We start from the raw sequence: 25,831 nt of genomic DNA on the forward strand, positions 1-25,831 counted from the left end.
CATACCTGCCTCAGAGGAAGTTTTTAATGCTTGTTCTTGAGCCAACTGAAAATGGAGCATGTCTTGGAGAGAAAACACTTTCAGTCTTCCTGTTTTGAGAGTTGAGAAACTGAAAGTTAGGAATTCAGCCTCTCTTTGGTTCTATACCATCAATAAACTTTTTAAGGTGTATTTAATGTTAATGACTAAAACCATAAATTTAGAGAGAGACTTTTCTTCCAAATTTAGCATTCAGTTTTGTAACTGAATATATGACATTTCCAAAATATTTGTGGTAGATTTAATAATCATGTAAAATTTTGTTTGTTGAATATACCAGAATATTGTACATCTGATAATAGCATCACTTTGTGTGATTTAAAATTTCAGTGTCCCTGAAACTATCATATTCTGGGAGAGCCACTAAACTATCCATTATTCACATATAACTTCAAACCTTGTTTAATTATCACTTGTTAGCATTTTTTTTTTGCTAAGATCAAGTACAGTAGCAAGCATTAGATAATGACTAGGTGTGTTTTAATGTTTCTAGATTTATGAGCAAGTCAAAGTGTATTGACTTAGTAATTTGTTCCAGTTCGTTATCATGACATCATTATTCATAGTATCTTCATATAGGAAAGAAAGTAATTGCTGATGTAACAGGACTTCTGTTTACTATGGCATAACTATAGGGGGTTCAAGAAAAAAACATGCGGAATATTTATATCAGCCTTGGGTAGTGAGGCATTCCATCTACTTTTTTTATGCTGTTGGGATATATTATATGTTTAAGAGCATTGAAGCTTCAGTAAAAATTTCTTCTCTCTTTCTGCTCATGGATGTTATCACTAATGTCAAAATAAGACTAAAAATAAAACTTAAGTTGCAGTTTTTACATGGCTGCTCTAAACTAGATGCACTAACCATTAGCAAAACCAATGAATTTAAATCAGTTATTATTCTGATGTATTGAAGCCTGAGGGGGATTCTGCCTTTAGTATCACTGAAACTTAATGTGAACAATATCCCTAAAAACAATCACATAATAGGGCCTTTACTGTTGCTTCATTAGCACCCAGAGGCTGTTTTGAAAGAAATTATCCCCCTCTATTCAGCAGGAGGCTTCTCTTTTCTTCTCTCTGACATTGTGTTTTCATCTGAGTTGATTACTATGAGCTATCAGATGCCAAATACAACACGAGCTTTTTTATCTAAGTTCTGTAGGGGGAAAATGACCTGGGAAAGTACCCATTCTATAACTATAAAGACTTTGGGTTTGTAAGTTAGAATTATAATATACCATAGTATCATATTAAAATAGGGACCTGGTGCCAATTTCATTATAATTGGTTTACAGACTCAACGGAAACACTCACTCACTAAATTACTATATATTCCTAAATTTTGGAAGAAAAATTTACCCAGATGCAGAATCTAAATAGAACAAAGCCAAATAAAGGGTTGGCAACATTTCAAGAGCTAGGACAGTGGCAGCAAATAGATTGTATAATTCCACCATTTCCCCAACTGCACTCAAGAATGATTTTTCTCATATGAATTTACTCATTCATTTACTCAATGTATTATTGAGCTTCTGCTGAATGGCATTCTCCATTCTAGACACATGAGAAACATTGTGATCTAAATAGTCCCAAAGCCTTGCCAGCAATTAATTTATATTCTGATAAAACATATGTATATGTATTATAAAAAGTAATTGAATGTATGGTTCAAACTACTATGATGGGAAGGAATGGGCCAGAAGGCAGGTAGATGTCCTGAAGATACACAGTGCTTCAATTTTAATAGCATGCAAATTTAATTGCATTTGATCTTAAAATAATCAAATTAATACAAGTAAAATTATTACAAGTAAAACTTAGATTGTTATAAATCATTTCTATAGAGTGCATAGTTGTTTTTCCTTTTTTATTAATTTAGCTTTACATTCCAATATCGGTTCCCCCTCCCTCCTTTCCTCCCACTCATTCTATTCCCCCCTCCTTCCATCTGCTCCACAGAGAGGGTAAGGCCTCCCATAAGAAGTCTACTAAGTCTATCCTATCATTTAGTTGAGGCAAGACCAAGTCACCTCTCCTCCTTCATACCCCTGTGTCTAGGCTGGGCATGGTATTTCTCCATATAGTATGGGATATTCTAAGTCAGCTTGTGCAATAGGTCTTGGACCTACTGACAGTGGCCTCATTTATTGTCCCAGTCACAACATTGTTACTGATATTAAGGGAGTCTAGTTTGGTCTAATGCAGATTCCCCATTAGTCAGACCTGAGTTTGTGATCTCTCACTAGCTCAGGTCAGCTGATTCTGTGGGTTTCCCCATCATGGTCTTAACTCCTCTGTTCATATTTTTGCTCCTCCCTCACTTTGATTGTACTCTAGGAGCTTGGCCCATTGGTTAGATGTGGATTTCTGCATGTGCTTCATCTGTTTCTGGAAGAGGGTTTAAGCTTCTCTGGGGTTATTGGATTTTAGACTGGGTATCTTTTGCTTTATGTCTGTATCCACTTATGAGAGTGAGTACATACTATATTTGTCTTTCTGGTTTTGGCTTACCTCACTTAGGATGCCATTTTCTTGTGACTTTTAGGATGTCATTGTTTCTTAGTGCCAAGTAGTACTCAATTGTGTAACCATACCACATTTTCTTTATCCATTCTTCAGTTGATGGCATCTAGGCTGTTTCCAAGATCTGGTTATTACAAATAATGTTGCTATGAACATAGTTGAGCAAATGTCCTAGTGATGTGGATGTGCCTCTTTTGGGTATATGCCCAACAGTGGTATTTTGGTCTTGAGGTAGGCTGATCCCTATTTTTTTCTGAGAAATCACTATACTGATGTCCACAGATGCTGTACAAGTTTGCACTCCCACCAGCAATGGAGGGGTGTTATCCTTTATCCACATCCTCTCCAATATAAGACGTCATTGGTGTTTTTTATCTTAGCTATTCTGATCAATGTAAGAGGGAATCTCAGAGTGGTTTGTATTTGCATTTCCTTGATGACTAAGGATGTTGAGTATTTCCTCAAGTGTCTTTCTGCCATTTAAGATTGTTCTGTTGAGAATTCTCTATTTAGATCTGTACCCTGTTTTTTTAATTGGATTATTTGGTAGTTTGATTTCTAGTTTCTTGAGTTCTTTGTATATTTCGGAGATCAGTCCTCTGTGGGAGGGAGATGTGGGGTTGGGGAAAGATCTTTTCCCATTCTTTAGGGAACCGTTTTGTCTTGTTGACTGTGTTCTTTGCTTTGCAGAAGCTTCTCAATTTCAGGAGGTCCCATTTCTTAATTGTTGCTCCCAGAGTCTGTGGTACTGGTTTCTGTTTAGGAGGTGGTCTTGTATGCCTATGTGTTCAAATGGATTTCCCACTTTCTCTTCTATGAGGTTCAGTGTGGATGGATTTATATTGAGGTGTTTGATCTATTTGGACTTGAGTTTTGTGCATGGCAATAGATATGGATCTACTTGCATTCTTTTACATGTCGACAGCCAGTTATACCAGAACCATTTGTTGTAGATATCTTCTTTTTTCCATTTTATATTTTTAGCTTCTTTGTCAAAAGTTAGGTGTTCATGGGTGTGTAGGCTAATTTCAGGGCCTTTGATTCAATTCCACTGGTCCACTTGTCTGTTTTTATGACAATACCAATCTGTTTTCATTCATAGTGCTTCAATTTAAGTGGAATGATATTAGTCAGATTTCTGTTACTATAACGAAGTACCTATGAAAAGTATCATTTAAATGGTAAAGGTTTGTTTTGGTTGAAATTCTTAGAGGATAAAGTCCAAGATCAAGTATTTTTGGAATTCTAATGGTGTACGTAATAAAATAAAACTCACTTCCTTGAACATGGAAGCAAATGAAAGGTTTTGTAGGTCCCAGAGTCTTCTTCAAGTGCAACTTTCCAAAGACACGGGGATTTCACTAGGCACATCTAATGTTCCACTTCCCTATAACTCTGCCCTGGAGACTGAGCTTGTAACATATGGTTCTATGGGGTCAGTTGTCCAAAACATAGCAAATAACCAGGTATACTGAATTAAGGAGGTGACATTTGGTCACTATGGTATGTGCTTCAAAGGTAGAGCACTTGCTTTAGCATACATGAGGCCGTGGGTTCATATTCTAGCAGAGGAATAGGGAGGAAGAGAAGTGGAGGAGGAGAAGGAGAAAAAGAGAAGGAAGTTAAGGAAAAGAAAGAGGGAAAGAGGAAAGGAGGGAGGGAGAAGGGAAGGCAAGATAGTAACATTTGAAGCAACAGGTGAAGCATAATGGAGAAGGATGAATAGTTCTAAGACTGAAGAGCAAAGTCAGAAGGCTTTAGCAGAGCATGTCTGTCTGGAGTGTTTCAGGGCCAGTAGGGGAGCCTGTGTAGTTAGAAAAAATAAATGAGATGCAAGAGTTAATGATGAGGTTGAGAAGTGACTGACCCATGTCAGGGGTGCAGACATAGTTGAGAGGTAACCTGTGGGAGGGGTAGTTGTAGTTTTAATGATTTTAGGATTTGGGAAGATGAAATTGGAATCTTAGTGGAGGTCATGTGTTGGTTTGCAGTCCCAACACTTGGGAGGCTGAGGCAGAATGACTGGATTCTAGGGCTAAGATGAGCTATATAGAAAGTCTCTGCAAAAAGAAAAAAAAGTAAAATGAGTTTTAAGGAAAGGCATGATTTATTCAGGTTGTTGTATAGAAAATATTGAATGAAATGAAAGGGAATGAGGTAAAGAGGTAGGAATTGTGGTGATCAGGGGTATGATGGTGCCTGCTTCTCTGGCACATGCCTGAGGACTTAGCTATTTGAAAGACTGAGGATCAACACTGCTCAGAGCCAGTCTAGGAAGCCCAGTGAAGTTCATTTTCAATCAATAAAACCAGCAAGCAATGAGGAAAAGAAGAGCTGTTTTAATAATCCAGGCAAGTGCCAATAATGGCTTCGAAGATAAGGAATAAAGATCATATGGCACTGATGACAAGTGTCCATAGTTTGAATATATTTAGAAGATAAAGCCAGAAAGGCATGGTATTAGATTGAAGATAGTTATACCACAGACACTAAAGTCTAATTTAAGTCTGAAGAGTAGATAACGAGCTTCACTGAGCTGGAGGAGAAAGGCAAATGTGAATGAAGAGAAATTTTGGAAAATTCAGAAGTTCACTTTTAGAGATGTGAATTTTACAATGAGGACTATGCATTAAAGAAGACATTTCAAGATACCTGGATGCCAAGTCTGGACAGTAATGAAGATATTTTTAATCAAAATGAATATTAATAACATAATTGATAAGAAAGTTCATATAAAATAATAACAGCACAGTAGAACAAGCAAGCTGAGTGCAGAATGTAGAGCCATGTACCTGAGTTTATGCATTAGGGGATATGCTTTGGCCTTCTTTCCCTCTCTTTGTTAGGCCATAGGGTCTCTTAACCTTCTTTTCTTTGCATATTTGCTTATTGTTTTTGATAACACTCAGTTTTCTCTATCCGAAGACACACAGAGGCCATTTCACCAGAGTATAAAATCCGGGCATTTAAACTTTGCTCCCAACAGTTCATCCACCCTCTACTCCCGAAAGAGTCTGATTAGCTAGCTTATGTTATTTGTTCTCTCCTCCCTGATCTAAATATTGGCCTGGATCAGGATTTGCAGCACAGATGTCACAGTTGTTTTCATCCAATTAGTTACATGCAAAGTAGATTTGTTTTCCTCACAACACACAGATCTGAAGTCTTGCATTTCCATCTCAGTCAGTAGATTGAGTATCTCAGAGCTACCAAAATCAGCTATTGATCTGGGCTTGAGGCTTTGCATTCACATATTAGCACTAGATAACTGAAGCAATTGCTAAAACAGTTTTTTTTTTCCAGCACACACAGTGAAGAGCATTTTTCATCACTCAGTATTTTGTTGGCTCAGTTTTTTGGCATCTCCAGGTCTTTATCCTGAAGTACTTATCTGCAGTCTGATTCTGGAGGGACTGGTAGGGTTGTGTGTTGCTATTGAGTGCAGGATTGATAAAGGATGTATTAAAATATAAAACCTCCCTAATGAACATAGCACATCACTGGTATGGTTCTATTTTTCTAGTACCACAGTACATCCTAAAACCCCTTTCCCTTGAACTCTAGAATCCTCCCAACTCAGCTTTCTATTGATGAGGTGACAAGTATAAACTACCTTGTCCCAATTAAATCATGACTTTTAAAGAGATCTAACTATATGAGGACAGAAAACAAGCAGTGAAAGCACATGAGTGAAAGTAAACGAGTTCCCTCATCTCAGAATATGATTACAAGCCAGAGGAAAGAAGCCTAAATGTCTTCACAGAATCACTTCAGGGAAGGGAGGATGCTGGAAGTCTCGATTTGGCTAGACATCCTGTGATTATCACTCCAGGGGAGGCAGGAATGTACCAGGCCAGCCAAGTCTTTTAGAGACCTTATTGACAAATTGACAAAGTTCAGATGATTTTTGATTACCACAGCTAAGTGAGAGCCTTCTGTTTCCAATTGGAGCTATTATCCTGATACAAAGATCTTTAGTCTTAGCATGTGAATAAAATTTCATTTCATTTTGAAGGTCAGTTGATTTAATCTTATCACCTTGGCCAATGTGCCAAAATATATGTTAAAAGGAAATTTTACTAGATAATTAAAGCAATGATTTGTTTTTGCTGTAATATAAAATTTAATGTATTCTGTGGAAAGAAGAGATTATAAAATATTATCATAAACTTTAATTAGACCCAGAAGCTTAATGTGGCTGATTTGTGTGTTTAAGTAGCAGGGACTGGAATAAACTAGTGTGATTGTGGCATTTTTATATCAGATTGCAAAGATTCCTTTTCTTTTATTAAACCATTCTACTTTTACTTTGTTTAAAGTAAATACACTTTGGAATTCTAAATGAAGACCTTGAATAAACATCAGATTTAGAATCTTTTAAAAAGCATAAATATCTGTTGTTTGTTTCTGCATATATCAGATTATATTATAAAACAACAGTGGTGAGCTCACCAAGTATTTTAGTTGTCTTTTATTGTATAAAATGTATTTTGTATTTCCCTTCCTATATAATTGTTAATCTGGATTCAGGTTTGAGTCAGAGTAATCTGAAGTACTGAAGGGCCAGTGAGTGCTATTTGTGAATTGCATCGAGGGCTTTGGGCGGTGCCCATCATCTGGTATTGCACATTCTCATCTCAGCTGGGCAGCCCTGGCGATATTGCAGCAAGCTATTGTTTGTGGAGAAAGCTGATATTAGGAGGAGATGTGATAAGAATGCCTTAAAAAAAGATAATTGAATACTATCTGGTTTTTGGCACTAGCATCTTGTATCTCTCTGTAGTTTATCACTTTAGAGTCCTTTATTCATTCTTTTTATAAATCCCATTATTTAAAAATTGAGGGCAGAGCAATGGCATGTAAGGAGCTTAATATATTAATCCGGTGCTCAGCGATAAGCCTTTATGCTCTGCTACTCAACAAACGTATTGAAAATATGGAAAAACCTGCAGAAAATAATTTAATATAAATTATTATTCTAGGGTTCATTTCAAACACTTTCCAATTTACACAGCAATTTTTACATAGGGTGAGGACTTTTCAATGTATTTATTGTCAAGTTTATAAGGAATAGAGTAGGCATGTTTGTATTAAATTCTGCTCTTTCTAATATTGTTTAGATGGTTCCTCTTTATAACATGATTATGATACTTCCAAATCAGACAAATGGATGGAGAGATTTATGATAATAACCAAGTAAAGTTTTAATTGTAGAATCTAGACATTCATTCATACTTTTACTACTTTTAAAAACTTCATTGGAAATGCAAGATGCTCAGTTATTTCCATGCTGGCCTGATCATAAAATATAGAATAACTTCTCAATTGATTATTATTAACATTTCAGTGATCTTATGGCATTAAATTATGCTTTTTGGAGAAAATGCTTTTTGAGGAAATGAATTTGAGGAAACATGAACATGGAGTGGATGAGTTAAGTTACAATACGTGGAAAAAGACAAACTATGACAGGGATGTAGTAATGAAAATATATTCATATTTGTGTAAAATGGCTGGAAAGAAACCAAGGAGAAAAAAAAAAGCACCTGCTCTTATTTAATAGGAATACATAAAATTAGCATGCAAAGCTCACTTAGCTTAAATTTTTATTTTATAAACCTCTTTCTAACCCCATGCCATGGAGATTCTCCTGTGTGACTCTTCTGTGTTAGGCTTCTCTTGCCTAGCTGTAGTAGGGATTTGTACAGAATTTGTGATTCTGTGCTTCCTCCCCTCCTTCTGCAGGGAAGAGGAGGAAAGCAGGAGCATCAGATGGCTGCAGGCGCCCAGATCTGCAGTAACACAAATACCAGCTGAATGTATTTTTGGTCAGGTACAAAGAAACAAACGGCTGTTGGTTTTCCAAATGTTGTTTAGCCTCCTGATATTCTCCTCCAACCATCATGTATAAATATGTACTGTATTTACTTAAGTGCACAGCTGAACACAAACTAAGCAAGACTCTTGGGCACTGATGTTTATTTTTCACTACGAAATTTACTGAATGTTTTAACTGAATGATCTGAGACTACCATAGTGGCTACTTCTAGATAAATCTTGCTAAAAATAGATTATCTAGAAATAGAGTGGTTAGAGAGTCAGGGAAAGAGAAAGGGAGAAGAATAAAATCAGTTCATTCCCTTGATAATATCATCACTATATTCATTAAGATGGTTTCTGCATGATCTAATTACCTCTTGACAATCTACTTCCTAATATCAGCACAGATTTAAGCATGATCTTTGGAACCACAGAAAACTGAAATGCATGAGAAAACAAAGCTAATATCCACAGTATCACACTCTCTAAAAGCTATCAGCTTCCAGAACCTCTACCAGGAAGCAGTGACACAACTTGTACAATGAATGCATTATTAGTCGATGTCTGGTGAGGAAATGGAATTATTTAAAATGTGAGGAGATACTTGATATACAAGTCACTTAAAACAGTGGTGCAGGCCTGATTGAGCTGACTTCTGGGGTTTCTAGGAATGACTTAGAACAGTGAAGGCCTAAACTCATGGCTGTTAAGAAGCAGAGATAGAGTGAAAGGGGGCATGAGGAAGGCATTCCCTTCAGAGGCCCAGTCACCTACCTCTTCTATCTCAGAACCAACACCTGTGTCTACCCCTTCCAATAATGTCACCTAACTATGGCTCCACCAAGGATTTAATCTGTTGATGAAATCAGAGCTGTAGCACACAATTCATTCAGTTCCTGATTGTCTTCTAAAGAACTTCAGAGAACAAGAATATAATTAATTTTGGAAAAATATGTGAGTAAATGTTTGGTTTTATTAAAGTTGTGTTGTTGAGAAGAGAAGAAAAAGTTGGAATTGGCAAACTTAAGGTGAAGTATCTACTGTAACAGAAACCTACTTGCATTCCTATCTCCTTTATGCCACTTAATGTCTGGGTGAGCCTAACACATTAATGACCTCTTTGTTCTATAGATTTTATATTTGCTTATGATATTGCCTTATAAAATTCTTCAGAGATTCTACTTAATGTATATGTACCTGCATGACCAAAAGTTTAATAAATAAGTCTGGAGTTCCATTCATTCTAAAATTAAGGACATTTTATTTTAAACCCTTATGAAACTCACAAGTAGCAGAATCTATGTGTCTATAACCAATAGAATGTTTCACGTTATAAAACAAAATGAAAATTCAATGGATGGAAAAATAAACATAATCAAACTTCCAAATAATCAGGACATATTTATCTGAAAATATAAATAATATTCAGTACAGTAAGATGTTAAACCTGTTACCTTCAGCTTCCTCAATTGTGAATAGAGAGTACATTTGTTTCTGAGAGAATGAAAGTGTGTGGTACATAGTGAGTCTTAATAAATGTTAGCTATTATGGTTAGAATGATATCCATGGTCATTAGCCATCTCATCATATTTCAAGCTCTATGAGAGAGGTCAACTAACCAACAGTAGCAAACATGGTACTTAAGAGTCACAAAGGAAAGTTACCTTCACGTTCATTCTTTGGCAATTAACTTAGATGACTATCCCTCAAAGAAAATATATGATTCCTTCTCATGCTCCTAGCTCCCTCCCCTCTCCTCCCATGCTCCCAATTTGTTCAGGCGATCTTGTCCCTTTCTCCTTCTCCAGGGGACTATGTATGTCTCTCTTAGGGTCCTCCTTGTTTACTAGCTTCTCTGGCAGTGTGTATTGTAGGCTGGTAATCCTTTATGTCTAAAATCCAAATATGAGTGAATACATACCATATTTGTCTTTTTGTGATTGGGTTACCTTGCTCAGAATGGTTTCTTCTAGTTCCATCCATTTTCCTGCAAATTTCAAGATTCCGTTGTTTCTTTCTGCTGAGTAGTACTCCATTGTGTAAATGTACCACATTTTCTTGAGGAAATGAGGGAGTAGAAAGGTTGAGTCAGGGGAAGAATAGAAGAAAACAAGAAAGGAGATACCATAATAGAGGGAGACATTTTAGGTTTACAGAGAAATCAGGCACTAGGGAAATATCTGGAGATCTAAAAATATGACACCAGCTAACAATCTAAGCAAGAAAGGAGAGGCTACCTTAAATGCACTCCCCTGCTAATGAGATTGATGACTGACTTATATGCCTTCTTATAGCCTTCATCTAGTGCTGGAAGTAGAAGCAGACACCCACAACTAATCACTGAACTGAACTAAAATCCAGTTGCAGAGAAGGATGAGTGATGAGCAAAGGGTTCTAGACCAGTCTGGTGAAACCCACAGAAACAGCTGAACTGAACAATGGGGATCTCTTGGTACCCAGACTGATAGCTGGGATACCAGCATGGGACTGATCCAGACCCCAGGAATATGGGTTTCAGTGAGGAGACCTCAGAAGTTTACTGAACCTCCTGTAGTAGTTCAGTACTTATCCCTAGCATAGGTGTGGATTTTGGGAGCCCATTCCACATAGAGGGATACTCCCTGAGCCAAGACAAACAGTGGTGGGCCTAGCCCTCTCCCAAAGGATATGATTGACTCTGATGACCCACCCTATGGAAAGCCTCACCATCCAGGAGGTGCAGAAAGGATATGTGATAGGTAGGGTTTTATTTGGGAGGGGTGGTAAGGGAGGAGGGGAGGGAGAGGGAACTGGGATTGACATGTAAAACAATCTTGTTTCTAATGAAAATAAAAACATATTCAAAAAAGGAAATATAAGATTAATTTAAAAATTATTTTTACCCAAAAGACAATGAAATACAGTATTCAATAATTAAACAATTGAGTAGCAGTTAGTGTATGCACTGCATATATGCTTGTGTACTGCATGAACTTTCAGCTCACAGTGGATCATGGATAAAATGGTGGTTCCACAGGATTATAATGCAGGTGAAAAATTCTGTAATCTAATGATGTCATAATACAAAACTGATGATACTGATGCAAGCAAGTCTTCTTTACTTGCAAATGAAGATATGGCACAATGCAGCATATAGCAAATAACCCTTAATAATGATGATAAACAAAGACATTAATGATTTATGCAGTGTGGTTTTGTGTTTTTATTATCTTAGAGTGAATCCCTACTGCTGAAATATTTACTATGTCTTTATTCTCTGTTACACCACCAGCAGCCATATACACATGTTTAAATGTACATGTACATATTAAAGAACCTCCGTATTGTATCAAGAGGCCACAGAGGATGTTTGGCCTTTATCTAGGTTTGTGTAAGTTTACTCTATGATGTTTCCACAAGGAGGCAATGAATACATATATATTCAATCATTGCAACTCTAGGTTGAAATGTGTTCATTTTCTCAACTGAGGAATGAGATTTAAGTGGGGGAATGATGTATAAATTTGGGTACTATGTGTTGGAGTTGGTATTCATAACAAGCATGGACTACTACATCATTAACTCCAACTCTAGATTAATGTTGACCTGGATTTTCTTCTACCACTTCTATTATATCTACATATGGAACTTATAGGAACAAAGTCAATGACCAATAGTACATTTTAGATTATAAAACAATATGCAAATTCAATAGATAGATAAAAACATAACCAAATTTCCAAATAATCAACCTATATTTTTCTGCAAATATAGGGAATATTCAATAATAATTTGATTAGCAGTTAAAGGTTTTATCACCTGTTGGTCTTTCTAAACCTTATGTATAGAAACCATGGGGCACAGTAGATAGAACATTAGGAAATTTAACCTCTGTAACTCAGGATGTGGGAGTAAACTGATATGAACCTAAAAGCAAATCATGAAAGATGAAAAGTGTCTTTCCAGAAACTTGTGTGAAAGTGGCGTCGAGGAGAGAAGGCTTCAGGATTTTACATTTTTCAATAGCACCAAAGAGTAGGAAACGACTATGACAATGGAGACAATTTTGGCATTTGGATGAGACAGGTTTTTAGCAGATGGCATATGTGGATGAACTAGAGGAAAATCACAGGTTTCATGGACTTCATATTGTGAAGCACTGGGGAGTAAGAAATAAATGGAGAATGTTTTCAAAGAGAGCTTAACTAAGAACAAACATATTGAGCATCAACAAGATGGCTGAAGATGACTTTATAAAATAAGTTTATCATTAATTTAGAACTGAGTAAAACTTAGTATTATTCATCATTAGCTTATACTATGCTGAAGACATCACATGGATCTGCAATGTGTAATTGGGTAAATTATGAGACCTATGGACATTAATCTTTTTTAAAATTTAACTTGATGAACTCAAAATTGAAATTCCTTTAACCTTGAGACAAGAGTATATTTCTCCTTTTTTTCATGGAAAAATAACGGTATCATAAAGAAGATTATCTCAGTTTTGTTTCTGGTGCTATGTTTAAAATACTCTATCAAAAAGCCACATGGGGGATATAAGGTTTTTCTTTTAGTAGCTTATAGTTCCAGGCCACAGTCCATTTTTGTGAGGAAGTCATAATGGCAGGGGCTGGGAACTCCTGGTCACATTGTATCCATAGTCGCAAAAGATGAGTGCAGGGGGGATGAATTTATAAATATTTATAAATATTTGCCACTCAGTCTTCTGTCTCTTCATTCAGTCCCAGTCTGGGTCATGAAATGGTGCAGTCCACATTCAGCTTAGACCACCCAGCTCAATTGCCAGTCTCTTGAGAAAATCCTTCCATGCTTGCTCACAGGTCAAGCTGATCAAGACAATTCCTCACTGAGGTACCCTTCTAGGAAGCTCTAGACTGTGTCAAGTACAGTCAAAACTAAAGACCACAAAGCACACCAACAACTTTGAATAATGCCATGATGCTAAGTTACAGTATGCCCTCAATTTTGAAATAATAATCTACAGTTTCATTCAAAATGCTCTGCTGAAGACATGCCAAAAATGAAGCAAATATGGATACCTTCAAAGTATATAACAAATCCACTAAACTGAGTAGGTCTAAATAAATACTATCGGTATAACCATGTTTGAACTCACACTGAAGTATATAAATTCATACTGAAGTATATAAATTCACATAAATTCACACTGAAGTATATAAATATACTCCTAAGTATATAAATTCTTTTGTTCAGATAATGTCTAAATCAGATAAATTTGGATCTCTAAGATTATTAGAATATGTCCCCCTTGAAACATATAATTAATAACATGTTTGTTGGTGTTGTCTTTAACTATTTGTTGGTTCAGACCACTTACAATAATTTTCTGAAGGCTTGAGGAATTCATCAGTCTTATATAGTGAGAGGGACTGCATGGTAGTGTATGTCCCTAAAACTTTAGGACAGTCATGCTGAGAAGTGCAAGACACTAGCTGCCAGCATCAGACCCAGAATTGAGCTGAATTCATGAGTCCAGTTCCACTATAGTCTTCTCAAGATGGAGTTATTCACCAATAGATTCTTGCTGTAGCCAGTTCATTCATTTCTATGCATCACCAAGAAAGAAAAAAATGTGTGATTAACCTTCATGATTTGTCTTTTAGAAGTTGAAGAATAAACACAGAGAAGCAGGGAGGAGCTCAGGACTGAAACATACCTAGGCTCTGCTTGCTCCTCTGGGAGAGAGCATCTGTTAAGTGAAGTACTCATTGGTAAAGGTGTGCAGCTTCTCCTGTCCAGACCAAACATGCTCAGAGCCAGCCTCGGTATTCTTTATTGTTCTTGGTCTGTACATTTCCCCCAACACATCAGAGGTTCATAGGAAGAGCTAATGTTACTGTTGGTTGCTTTCTCAGGATGGGGCAAGTGCCAAGACTGCAGAACATTTTAGTGGGAGGAACTGGCCCCACATTAGCTTGCATGTGACAATGGAATAGTATCTAGGAGTAATTTACAACTCTGAGCATAGTGTTTAGCCTACAAATATACCTTTCTAAGTTCCTCTGACCACAATGATCTTGTTTTAAAGAGACTGTATAACATTCTACCCAGTGTGTTTACTTGGAAGCCTTGATTGATTAACTCCAAAGTTGTAAAGAAATGCATTTGGTGTACTCTGCCAGACTGATTCTCATATTCAATATCCACATAATGGAAAGATGTGACAGTGACAGATGAAGATTGAGATGGATATTTGTACACCTCTTAGATACACCCAATAGACATGCCTAATTAACTTATCTAAAAGGAGTTAACAAAATGGAAGTTTATACTCCTCAGATTTACATTGTTCTATGTCTTGAAAAGTAATAAGATTAGATAGTTATGTATTTCAGTTTTCTGCACATGAGTCAATTTTAGTGTTCATAGGTGGATGAATAGATAAGTGTCATATATCACATGATAGAATATTATTCAGCTCCTAAAAAGGGTGACATACTCTTATGTGCAATGGCAGTACATGAAATAAGTCAAGCACAGAAAAACAAATATTGATTAATATCATGCACATGTGGATTCTAAAAAGGTTAATCTCATAGAATTCCAGAGTGGCTGAGGAAGGTATGAGGGAATATAAATTTGGAAAACTACAGTTTTACAGGAAAAGGCAAGCTCTTTTGTCACTATAGTCATTCTTTGACTTGATTGTAAAAATGATGTATAGACACATTAAGACATTACATTATAGCCCTTAAATATATTCAGTAATTAGTAGTGAATGGAAACAAGAAAGGAACAATTTTGTTTGTTTTCAGGATGGCTATCTTCCATTTCAGCCTCCCAAGTGCTGGTATAACAGAGTTCACCACTGTAACCCACTTGAAAAACTATTTTCATTAACAGAATATATGACAAATACGTTGAAGTGAATCATCCAGATTATGCCTATTCAAAATATTTAAAGGCTCTAAAATATAATTAAATAAGGCAACTAAATATGTGTTTGCTACTGGGCCACCTTATGAAAATCTCATGTATTTGTTTGGGATATTATGACTTAATTGAGTTCAGAGAAATTTGTCTCTTACACTGATTCTGAAGCCTTCAATTTTCTAGCTTTTATTTCCTTCTCATCCTTTTTAAATCTCAAAAGAAGAAAAATGCTGAAAACTCATTTGAAATTGGGAATTTAGAAGCTGCTCTTGAATCCTCACCTCTCTTGTCCTTGCTTCAGAGCCTCTCTACTCAGCCATGTCAGAGAATGAAATACAGCTAATGTAAATGGCCTCTTTGATACACCTTGGCCAAGAGTGCTCAAAGAGAGTTGATTTCTTATAATATGACCTGAAAGATCCAAAGAAAATTTCTACCAACATGGAATTGCTTAGAAATTCTTTGCCTTGATAGTTTGGAGATTAGTTAAAATCTAGAGTCAGTTATCTATTAGAGGATATACTAAGGCCATGCTATTCTGTTCTAGGACTAAAATAATACCACATTGATATTTCTGTTTCATAGTTGATTATATAAACACATTTAATGAAACATATATTACCAATTACTATGGTAAGTAATCGATAAATTCAACTAGTCTAAATAAATAAATAAATACATAGAAAAGTAATAATCATTAAATAGTTTAGAGAGCAATGTACCACATGGGTGGGGAGATAGTCAAAAGAAAGAATAAATAAGGTACGACAGACTTAATAAAATTTTCTATGGAAACAACATGAATAAGAGTGGATTGAGTGTGGATTTCCACATGTCCTCCCTTTTTTGGCTGTTGGTAGATGGGATTATCTATTGCTTATGTTTTTCTGGTTATATTTAACTTCCTCGGGTGAGAGTTTTCCTTCTAGAACTTTCTGTAGGACTGGATTAATGGATATGTATTGTTTAAATCAGGTTTTGTCATGGAATATCTTGTTTTCTCCTCCATCTATATTGATTGAAAACTTTGCTGGGTATAGTAGTCTTGGGCTGGCATTCATGTTCTCTTAGTGTTGGTAAGTATATCTATCCAGGACATTCTGGCTTTCAGAGTTTCCATGGAAAAGTCAGGTGTAATTCAGATAGGTTTGCCTTTATATGTTACTTAACCTTTTTCCTTGGCTGCTCTTAATGTTCTTTCTTTATTCTGTATGTTTGGGATTTTGATTATTTTTTGTGGTCCGTTCTATTTAGTGTTCTGAAGGCTTCTTGTACTTTCATTGACATGTCTTTTTTCAGGTTGGGAAAGATTTCTTCTATGGTTTTTAATATGTTTTCTGCCCCTTTGAGTTGGGTTTCTTCACCTTCTCCTAGAGAATCTCATTTTTAAAGGCAGGAATTTAATGCAATAAATGGGGTAGAATAGAAAATAGTTGGATATTATAATCACAAATTAGGTCAAAGATGTAGAGGAACCATTCACAAAATGAAAACTCAGTCACTTTCAAGGTGTGCACAACCATAGCAGAGGTGAAACATAGTGAGATAAGTTCCAGAGCAGTCAACATAAAATAAGGGGAAAGAAAATCATCATCAGGATATGAATAAAGTCCTGTCCATATATCACAGCTTTAGAAAGCTAGCGAGTGAAAATATTTAAAGTTAAGTATGTACACATCTCTTTGACTCTTAAACATGCAAGTCTATGACATGAAAAGCAAACACAATCATTTCAGCATTAGTTCTTGCTGCAACACCCGGTGAGGGGCAAGGTAACTATTAATGTATATGAAGAACTATCCATAACGTTATGTCCATCCATAACGCAGTATATTCATATGCAACAAAATAATTAAAAAGGGCTGTACTGTTGGCTTTGGGAAGTTCCAAGAATTATTCATGATAAATGGATACTATTCATTCTATGTCATTTCTTTTAAAAAATAGATTAGCACTTTTAAAGATTGTTCATTTGTGAATATATAAAATTGTAAGAAAACAGAAAGTAAACTCCTCATTCATGAATAATCCTAACTCCAAAGTTAACGAGCATTAGTGTTCTAGTTTATAGAATTGAGATGGGCTGGTGTCAAAGGGAGGAGGGATAACACAGGGCTTCATTCTAGCCTAGAACTTAATATGTGCTCTAGCCTCAAATTAATGGTGACTTCCATCAGTGTCCCAGTGCTGGGATTCCAGTAATGAACCATCTTGTGCATCCTGGATCATACTTTTAAAATGTGGGCATAAAAAAGCAAATATTGTCATACAGAAAATTAAAATTGTTTTTCATGTAATTTGTAAAGGTACCTCCTTCATAAGAATGTAGGTGTCTAAACAAGTCTTGAAAAGTGACAACACTGATAGACATGATAACATAGAAAGGGGAAATTTCACAATGCCTCACGTCTAGAGAAAGAAGTATGGGCATCTTACTGCTGAAAAAGAGTAAACTAGTTAAGAATGAGCTCCCAACTGTCTTTGGTGTATAGCATGTTTTCTTGTTAGATATTGGTCTTCCCTCTTTATCACATCATCTCACCAGCTTTCGTGCTTCTATACTCCTGTTACTAACACTGATTCTTCCCGTTTTGCTGACAGTCCTTCAAAAGAAGCCTGACCCCTCGCTTCCTCTCATCTACTGAAAGTGGCTATCTCCTCTGGGTCTTCTGGATGCTACCCTGCTCTGTTCTGCAATCTGTCACCTGGGCCTTATAGCCCTTCAATGACCTGTTGCAATGTCTGCTAGGTCCCTGGAGTTGAGTGCTATCATGTCTGTTTTCACTTTTTTTGATTCTGGTCAGAATCACCAAGCTTCCTCTTGAGATTTCACAGCCACATTAGATTTCATATTATCATGTAGGGATCAGTTTGTTCTGTAAACTTCAGAAACCCAGATGGATACTGCCCACAGTTGGGCTTCACTAAGAAGTCAGCAACTGAACTTCCCTACTCCTAGATCATCCTAATGATACACACATTCTCTATCATTGACTTTTTCTTTTTCTTTCCCCAGGCTAAGCAATAAGGGGAGAGGGAGTCTGGCACCCTCTCACTCCTCAGCAGTGTCTCTTTTGTTCATTACTAGTCTGCTCTTCGATTCTTATTTCCTTTAAGTTGGACAGAGTTCTCATGTCAACACGCTCTCTTCCTCACCATATGGTCCCATGTGCTAAGTTCTCCAGACTCTCACTTCTTAGATCCCCAAATGCCACTCATTCTGAGTGAAGCTATGCCCTTCCCAGTGGAAAGATTACTTTTACAAGTTAGTTTTACTTTGTCTTTTAAAGCTTCTTGAAATTCACTTGTCTTTGTTCCTGGATTTTTCTGCTTGGAGGAAGTGCACATGTGGATATCACAGAATTATTCACCTCATTTCAAAAAAAAAATCAACTAAGTTGATTAAGTAGCTATATCGTTTTCATTTTTTTGCAAATTTAAAACTCAAGATTAAAATATGTATTAGCCGCATTTAGTATGTGTTTGTTAAAATTGGCAAACACCAGAAATAAAGTGATTTCTCTTAAGTCATCCTTTAAGGAATATTTCACAATAATACACAACTATAGGTGCACACATATCTGTAAATGAAAATACATATGCAGGAGCATGTATATATGTCTACTTGGAAGCAATCCTAGTAACCTTAGTAATTCTTATGGGTTCTCATAAACATCTCATTTTCACACATGCTAATCAATGCATCACTCTAGACTGCAGCATAGAAACCCAAATTCTCTGTACTCAACCGCTTCATCCCTGTGTCCTGGAGGTCATGCTGAAGCTTAGGGAGCCTGTGGGGGTGTTTTGTTGCCTCTGTTGCCATTTTTACCTGTCAAGGTCATGTTCTGGTGACTCACATGGACCAAAATCAACCCAGTGAAGGGAAAAGCTGCTTTCCTGTCATCGCACTACTGTCACTCACATTCAGATGGCTTGTCTTCTGTGACACTGCATAGAAGAATGAACTTTCACTCTTTCCATTTTCCCACTGAAGCACCCCCTATAAATTAGTGCCCTAGATCTCCCTGTGTGTGGGATAAGAAGAAAATGGATATGAACATAGAGAACCAACCCAAAATATGGAGACACCATCCAGAGTGCATTAGAGCCCCAACTAGGAAATGTTGTTTTCACTATTCCATTGCTGAGTACATTTTTTCACCTAGAGAGGTTTCCTGCATTTTGCAGTTATGTCCCTTGAGGATCTACTCCATCCCTGTTCATAACACCCCATTTTCTGAAATCTAAGGACACATACAACTAAGTTAAAGCCCGGACATTTACTTCTTAAAAATTTAAGACAATTAGTTAAATAGGTCTTTATCTCCTAGAAATTTATTTTGTTATTTATTGCCTCTGGTCATCTTTAATGAGGAAGACCACATTGCTACAATTAGGTACTACTTTCATCTGTTTTAGCTAAATCATTTGAAAACATGATGGTAAACAGACAAACTTTCTGTTTGTCTTTGGTCTAGGAAACAACCCAGGATCTATAATGACCCCAGATAAAATCCCTTTCCATGGACTTTGAAAAGTCAGCCCCAGTAGGTAGTCCATAATGTACATGTCATGTGTTTTGGAACACAAGCTCTGGCTTATTTTTTTCTTTCCAAGTCACTTGATAAAGATTTATAAAGTAGTAAAATGAAATGCTCAATGCTGTAGAATAATATGTGTCCTTGGATGGGTCAAGGAATTTTCACAATGAAGATATAATTGTGAATGTCTAACTTGTAGATGGTCTATTTCTATTAAAAACAAAAGGTAGAGTAATTTTTAATCCTAGAGAAAGAAAATAATATCACATTTCTTAAGATACAGCTTAAAATAATACACATTGCAATACTATTTATTCTACTTAATAATTTTCGCAACTTGAAATCCTTTAACTTATTGAAGTATAAACAAAATATCTAATTTCTGCCTATTAATTGTACACAATGGGAATGACTTTTATGTTCTAGTCTAGAAACTTATAATTATCTGTTCTTGTTTTTATATAAATAATATTTTTGTTTAAAATACACATAAAGAAAAGCATAAAGCTAAATTTTTATCATACAAATTACTTTGGTATTACTATTTTACATATTACTATGTGTAGGAATTTTAAAAATGGATGCTGTATTGCAGATACTGCCACATAAGTGCTTTCTTCTTTGCAAATCCATTAACATCTGAGAGATTTCATGAAATATGCCTCAATGACATATTTCAGTGAGTTTGGATGAAATTGCTTTCCTCATTTCTTCTTCAAGCCAAACAGATTTTAAATTTGGGGTATTTTAGGGCCACACAGGTGACATGAACTGGGACATCAAGTCAGGGGTTAGCTGTGGAGGTAGAGTGTGTCTACTTAGAAGCTAGGAAACAGGAACTTTCCTTCTGTCACCTGGTCTTTCAGATGATATGATCTTTGAAGATGCCCCTCTGGGATGGCCTCACAGATGGGAAACTGGGTGCAACCTTCTGTCCATGTTCCTGTCACCTACAAAAATTCAGATAACTAGGACTTAACAGAAAAACCTGGGCTGAAAAACTAGATTTACTCCTCAGACACCTGCTAATGTGACTGATTTCACTCTGGTTTTGGCTGGATTGTCCTTCCTATCTGCCAACTTAGCAATGGAATTAAAATGCACTTAATATTTTATCCAGAACTTGACTGTTTTTAATCAGATTATTTTGTAAATCTCTTCTGACACAAATGAAGGTCAAGACTATTTACTTTGGAGTTTAACATTATGCCAAATGTGTGTCTTTACTATAGGGAGGTGCTGCTTTATTTATTTTAAATGTTTGTGAACAGTTCATTAACCAACTGTCAGTAAAATTTCTCATGAAAGCCTATATTATAATATCATAGTATAGACAATAATGCTTAAACTGTATTTTGAATACTTGCTAGGTGTGATTCATATCTTCTTTCTAATTGACAGACTCTGTAGGCATTGCTTGATTTATAGAAACATCAAGGAAAAGTATGCTATCCCATATTCAAATGATGAGGTGCATGTTTGACATTGCATATTGTTAAAATTTCATAATAGGAAATATTCTCTGTTAAGACTGCATCTAAAATGTGTGCTCATGTCATGTAAGCATATTTGATTAGAATCCTAATGGGTGTAATTGTTTTCCTATGACTGCAGTGGGAATGATCACTAAAATTTATCATTTTTATAAACTCTCCTAATGTGGTCTAACTTGTTTATTTTTGGAATAAATTTTATTATGCATATTTAAGGCATACACAATATAATGTTGTGGGATACATGTAGATAATAAAATGGTAACTATGGCAAGCAAATTAATATACCTGTCACCTCATAGACATGCTCATTCTTCACTTACTTTTTGTTTTTGACAAAACAGCTAAAATCTAATCATTTGGCAGGAATCCCAAATGCAGTGAAATTTTATTCATTACTGATCTCATGCTGTACATTATCTCCTCACAGTTCTTCATCCTTCATTTCTACTGTTTTTAATCAGGGAACTATACCCTCCTATTTCCCATGCCCACACTCCTTGTGTCCAGACTTACTTTCTATCTCTGTATATTTGAACTTAAAAAAGAAAACATTCCAAATATAAGTGAGATTATTTCATGTAGTACAATTTCTTCCAGTTTCTGGCTTATTTCTTATAGCATGATGTGACAAATATTGCGGTCTCCTTGTCAAAGACTTAGCATTCCATTGTATAGATTGTCTACGTGTCTGCTGGTTAGAAGCCTATGCTCAATATTTTAGTCATTATGAATAGTGAAGATAGAGCTCTAGATGCCTATATAATGTGGTAAACTTGGTCATTTATTGGTTATATGCACAAAAGAAGGTTTGCTGCATCCTAAGACAGTTTTGTTTTTATTTCTTTTGGAACCACTGTTCTGTTTTGCAGCAAATGGCTGCAGCCATCCATATTCCTGCCATGAGTATTTGAATGACCCCTTATCTGCATCCTCACCAACTGTTTTCTTTTAGTCTTTTTAGACTTTTTGGTACTAGCTAGCTATTTCTATGTGGAGGATCAATGATTCCATAGCTTTGCTTCTTATCTCTGATGGTCAATGACACTGACCATCTTTCTATATATGTATGCTCCAGTTGTCTTTTGTTTAGACAAAGACACCTGTTTAGAACCTTTGATGTATTTTTTTAAATATTTTGCTTATGGAAGACCTAGCCCTTCATCTAATGTCAGTGTAGGTGTACATGAACACAACAACATATGTCATAGCCTGTGTGCAACATAGAATATCCTCAAAACTAATGGATTTCTAGTGGGTTTTGTTTAACAATTATTGTAGTACCCAAATAACAAGGCTACATAAATCTATCTGTGAATGACTGCTATGTGCAATGGTGTCTTCCATAAATATATGACTTTCATCAGATTTTCAAAATGTCACCTTACAGATAAACATAGACCCAACACAGACACTGTATGCAATAGTGACTTATATTAAGTATCTGAGTTAATGTTGTACTATCAATTTTAAAATTTTTCTTCTTGTGATTGAGCAAATATTACATCTAATTTATTTCAACTATTCTGTGTATTAATGAAACTCATTTCCCTGACATCATTTCTTTCAACTCATTTTTGAAAGATTTATTTTTATTTATGTTTATGTGTGTATGTGTGAGTATATGCCACATGTGAGGGCCCCCAGAGAGGCCAGAAGAGGGCAGTGTATCCCTGGGAGCTGGAGTTACCAGCCATTGTGAGTCAAGTGAGCTTGGTGTTGGGAAATGAACTCAAGTCCTCTAGAAAAACAGTAGCACTCTCAACTCATCTTTTTGACTCCTTCTCTCAACTCTTTAGTCCAACAATGACTTTAGCCAAGTCAGTTGGCAAGATAAAAAAGGTGATACAATAAAATGAGGGAAATGTGCCCAATTCAATTTTTTGGCATGCTTAGCAGAACAAAACTTCATTTCCTATAATATACTAGGATTTTAAAAATCATAATGTATTTTCATTGTATTAATTGATTGAGCATTTATTAATTTAATTATATATTTTGTTTTATAGTGAGTGGACATCCAATACTCAAGAGAGCTAACATCCGGACTGCTGGCAAGTTGGTGGCTAGATCCATAAGGGAAAGGAAAATGAGACAATTTTATAAATTATGAGAAGTGGGATAAAGTTTTCAACACAGCACTCCTTTACCTAGTTGAACTGATTGCCTAAGAAATGCATATTAGTAATGACCACAGAATGATTTGCTATCAACAGGATAAAAGACAAACATCTTTGCCCATGCAAAAGTGGACTTTGACAAGTTAGTTCATCATTATAAGTGCATTTGGATAAGCGTGCTTTGTCTTCTTCATTAAACATCTACTAATCATATGAAGTGAGGCTGTACAGTGTCACTTACTGCTTTCATTAGACAGAAATCTGTTTTGCTCCACTGCCAATAATTGTTACAAGCTTTAAAATTCTTATTTCAAAATTCTAAGTTCTGATAGCTAAAAACTTTTAATTCATCATTATTTCTTAATTGAATCAGTGTGCTATTTTGCTGAAATGAAACATTTAAAATAGTTTGTTTTTCAGAATATATATCATCACTAAAGTGTTTTGAATTGTTAATGAGAATTGTGGCTAAATCATATACCATTTTTCCATACTCAGTATTCTTTCCATGCCATCATTGCTCATACTAAAGGGAAGACCAGACATCCAATATGCTTTATGTCTGATCCTACTTACACTTTGAAGTATAGTGGCCATAATATCAGTTCCTTACAAATCTTGAATTTTGTTTTATCCATATGCCCACCCTTAGATTCATACTCAATGAGTGGGGATAGAGAAGAATGCAGTTATATTTATGGACCAGCAGAATCTACATGCAACACAGATTAAGATGTGAGGAATGACTGTGTGGCAGGCATTCGGGGTTTTCAACATTCTTAGCATTGACATATTACTTCTACAATATACTATTTACTACCATAATGTAGTTTCCTGTAGGAATATACATGGAAGTCAAGGGAATGAACTAAGACAGTCTATGTCTCACCTAAACTAGAGCCAAGGTAGCTTATAAAACATGAGGAAGACTAACCAGAACATTTTAGCTCTTACATCTGATAGGGAAGAAAACACTGGTTACTAGCTAAAACATAGCTTATGTATGAAATTAAATAACATATTCTAACTTTAATGAGAAAAGTTTTCATTATTTGTGTACTGAAAAATGGAAAGCAAACACAAGAGAAAAATGTAAACATGAATTAAATCTAAGTATGGCAAGTGCCCATCAGCCTGCTTCTGGATATGGGTTTGATAGATAGTACATTAGCTATATTATAGCACTGCTACTCCAAAATATTGTGAGAAAGATGATATCCAGTGATAATTAAATGTTGTTACTGACCTGAAAAACAAGATATCCTAAAAAACATTTTATAATCTCTTTAGCAAATAAGTGACAATATGTCTAGTAGGGAATTAATATAAAATCACATTAAAAGTACTTAACAGAAATAAAACAAAATTTAATTATGAATATAACATTCAGGTAGAATATAGAAATACTTTTAAAAAGTGATCTCTCTTGTCTCTGTCTCCTACTTTTGACTATCATTGGCTTTTAGCAAACTAAAGTGGGAGTTCTGAATGTCTTTTAGAAGTGTGGCCTACATTAAGTCTCCTGACAAAGTCTCACCAGAACTGGGGAAGACAGTGTAAGGTCAGGGAAAGAAGCCTTCACTTTTCAACAGTCAGGTCCTATATGAAAATTGGCAGTTGATGCTCATCAAAGAACAAGAAATATTGGAGCTCTTCTAAATGTCCATTGTGTTTTGGAGCCAACTACTTGATGGAAGTCATCACTTATATGCAAATGAACTGTCAATGGCTTGCCACAGTTGGCAATCACTGGACTGTGAAGGGTATGTCTTAATAAGAACCGAAGCTCTTCACATACTTTGATTTACTGGAAATAAAATGGAAAAGTCCTTTGAGACTACAAAGGACACTTGTTTCAGATAAAATGTCTAGACAGTAGCAATATATTTATGGCTTTTATTATAGCAGAACTGCAAATTAGAATGGAGTGGTGAGAAAGTCCCTGTGACCCAGCTAAATTCTAAAGCACTGATCTGGCTGGAGCAATATGATCTTTAAAATATCTAAGCCAACTGAAGAAGAGCCTGTTAAGGAACAGGGGTCAGACATGCAAGGTCAATATTTGGTGCCTTATATCTTTTTAAATTATTTGCATCTTACTTTTTGTATTTTCTGAAAAAAATCCCCTGTATCTTTCTTAATTAATGCAACTATTAAACCAGGTGAAGATTCAGTTCCTATGAACCTGAAACATGGATCACCACTCTAAAAATTCTAGTGTAAGAGAATTATTCATTTCCTTTCCAACTTCACTTCCAAAGCACAGATACAACTGAAATGCTTAATTCTCTGTAACTACTTACATTATGTTGTTCATAGTAATACTGGATTCATAAAGTGTTTCACCTATAGCTCTACTCAATTATGGAATATTGATGGATAGATCAAG

The 25,831-nt window shown here is 35.7% G+C and overlaps 1 protein-coding gene across 1 annotated transcript in view; it reads left to right on the plus strand.

Annotated features, from left to right (window-relative positions):
* Positions 1 to 23,659, plus strand: part of Iqcm (IQ motif containing M) — a 413,729-nt gene extending 390,070 nt beyond the window's left edge. The window contains exon 13 of the mRNA XM_027410546.2: positions 23,332 to 23,659. Coding sequence (XP_027266347.2) covers positions 23,332 to 23,435 — 104 coding nt within the window. The 3' untranslated portion in view covers positions 23,436 to 23,659. The remainder of the gene's footprint in view (positions 1 to 23,331) is intronic.
* The last annotated feature ends 2,172 nt before the right edge of the window (positions 23,660 to 25,831 follow it).

This window comes from Cricetulus griseus, chromosome 3 (genome assembly GCF_003668045.3).
Source record: "Cricetulus griseus strain 17A/GY chromosome 3, alternate assembly CriGri-PICRH-1.0, whole genome shotgun sequence".
In the NCBI taxonomy this organism is placed as follows: domain Eukaryota; kingdom Metazoa; phylum Chordata; class Mammalia; order Rodentia; family Cricetidae; genus Cricetulus; species Cricetulus griseus.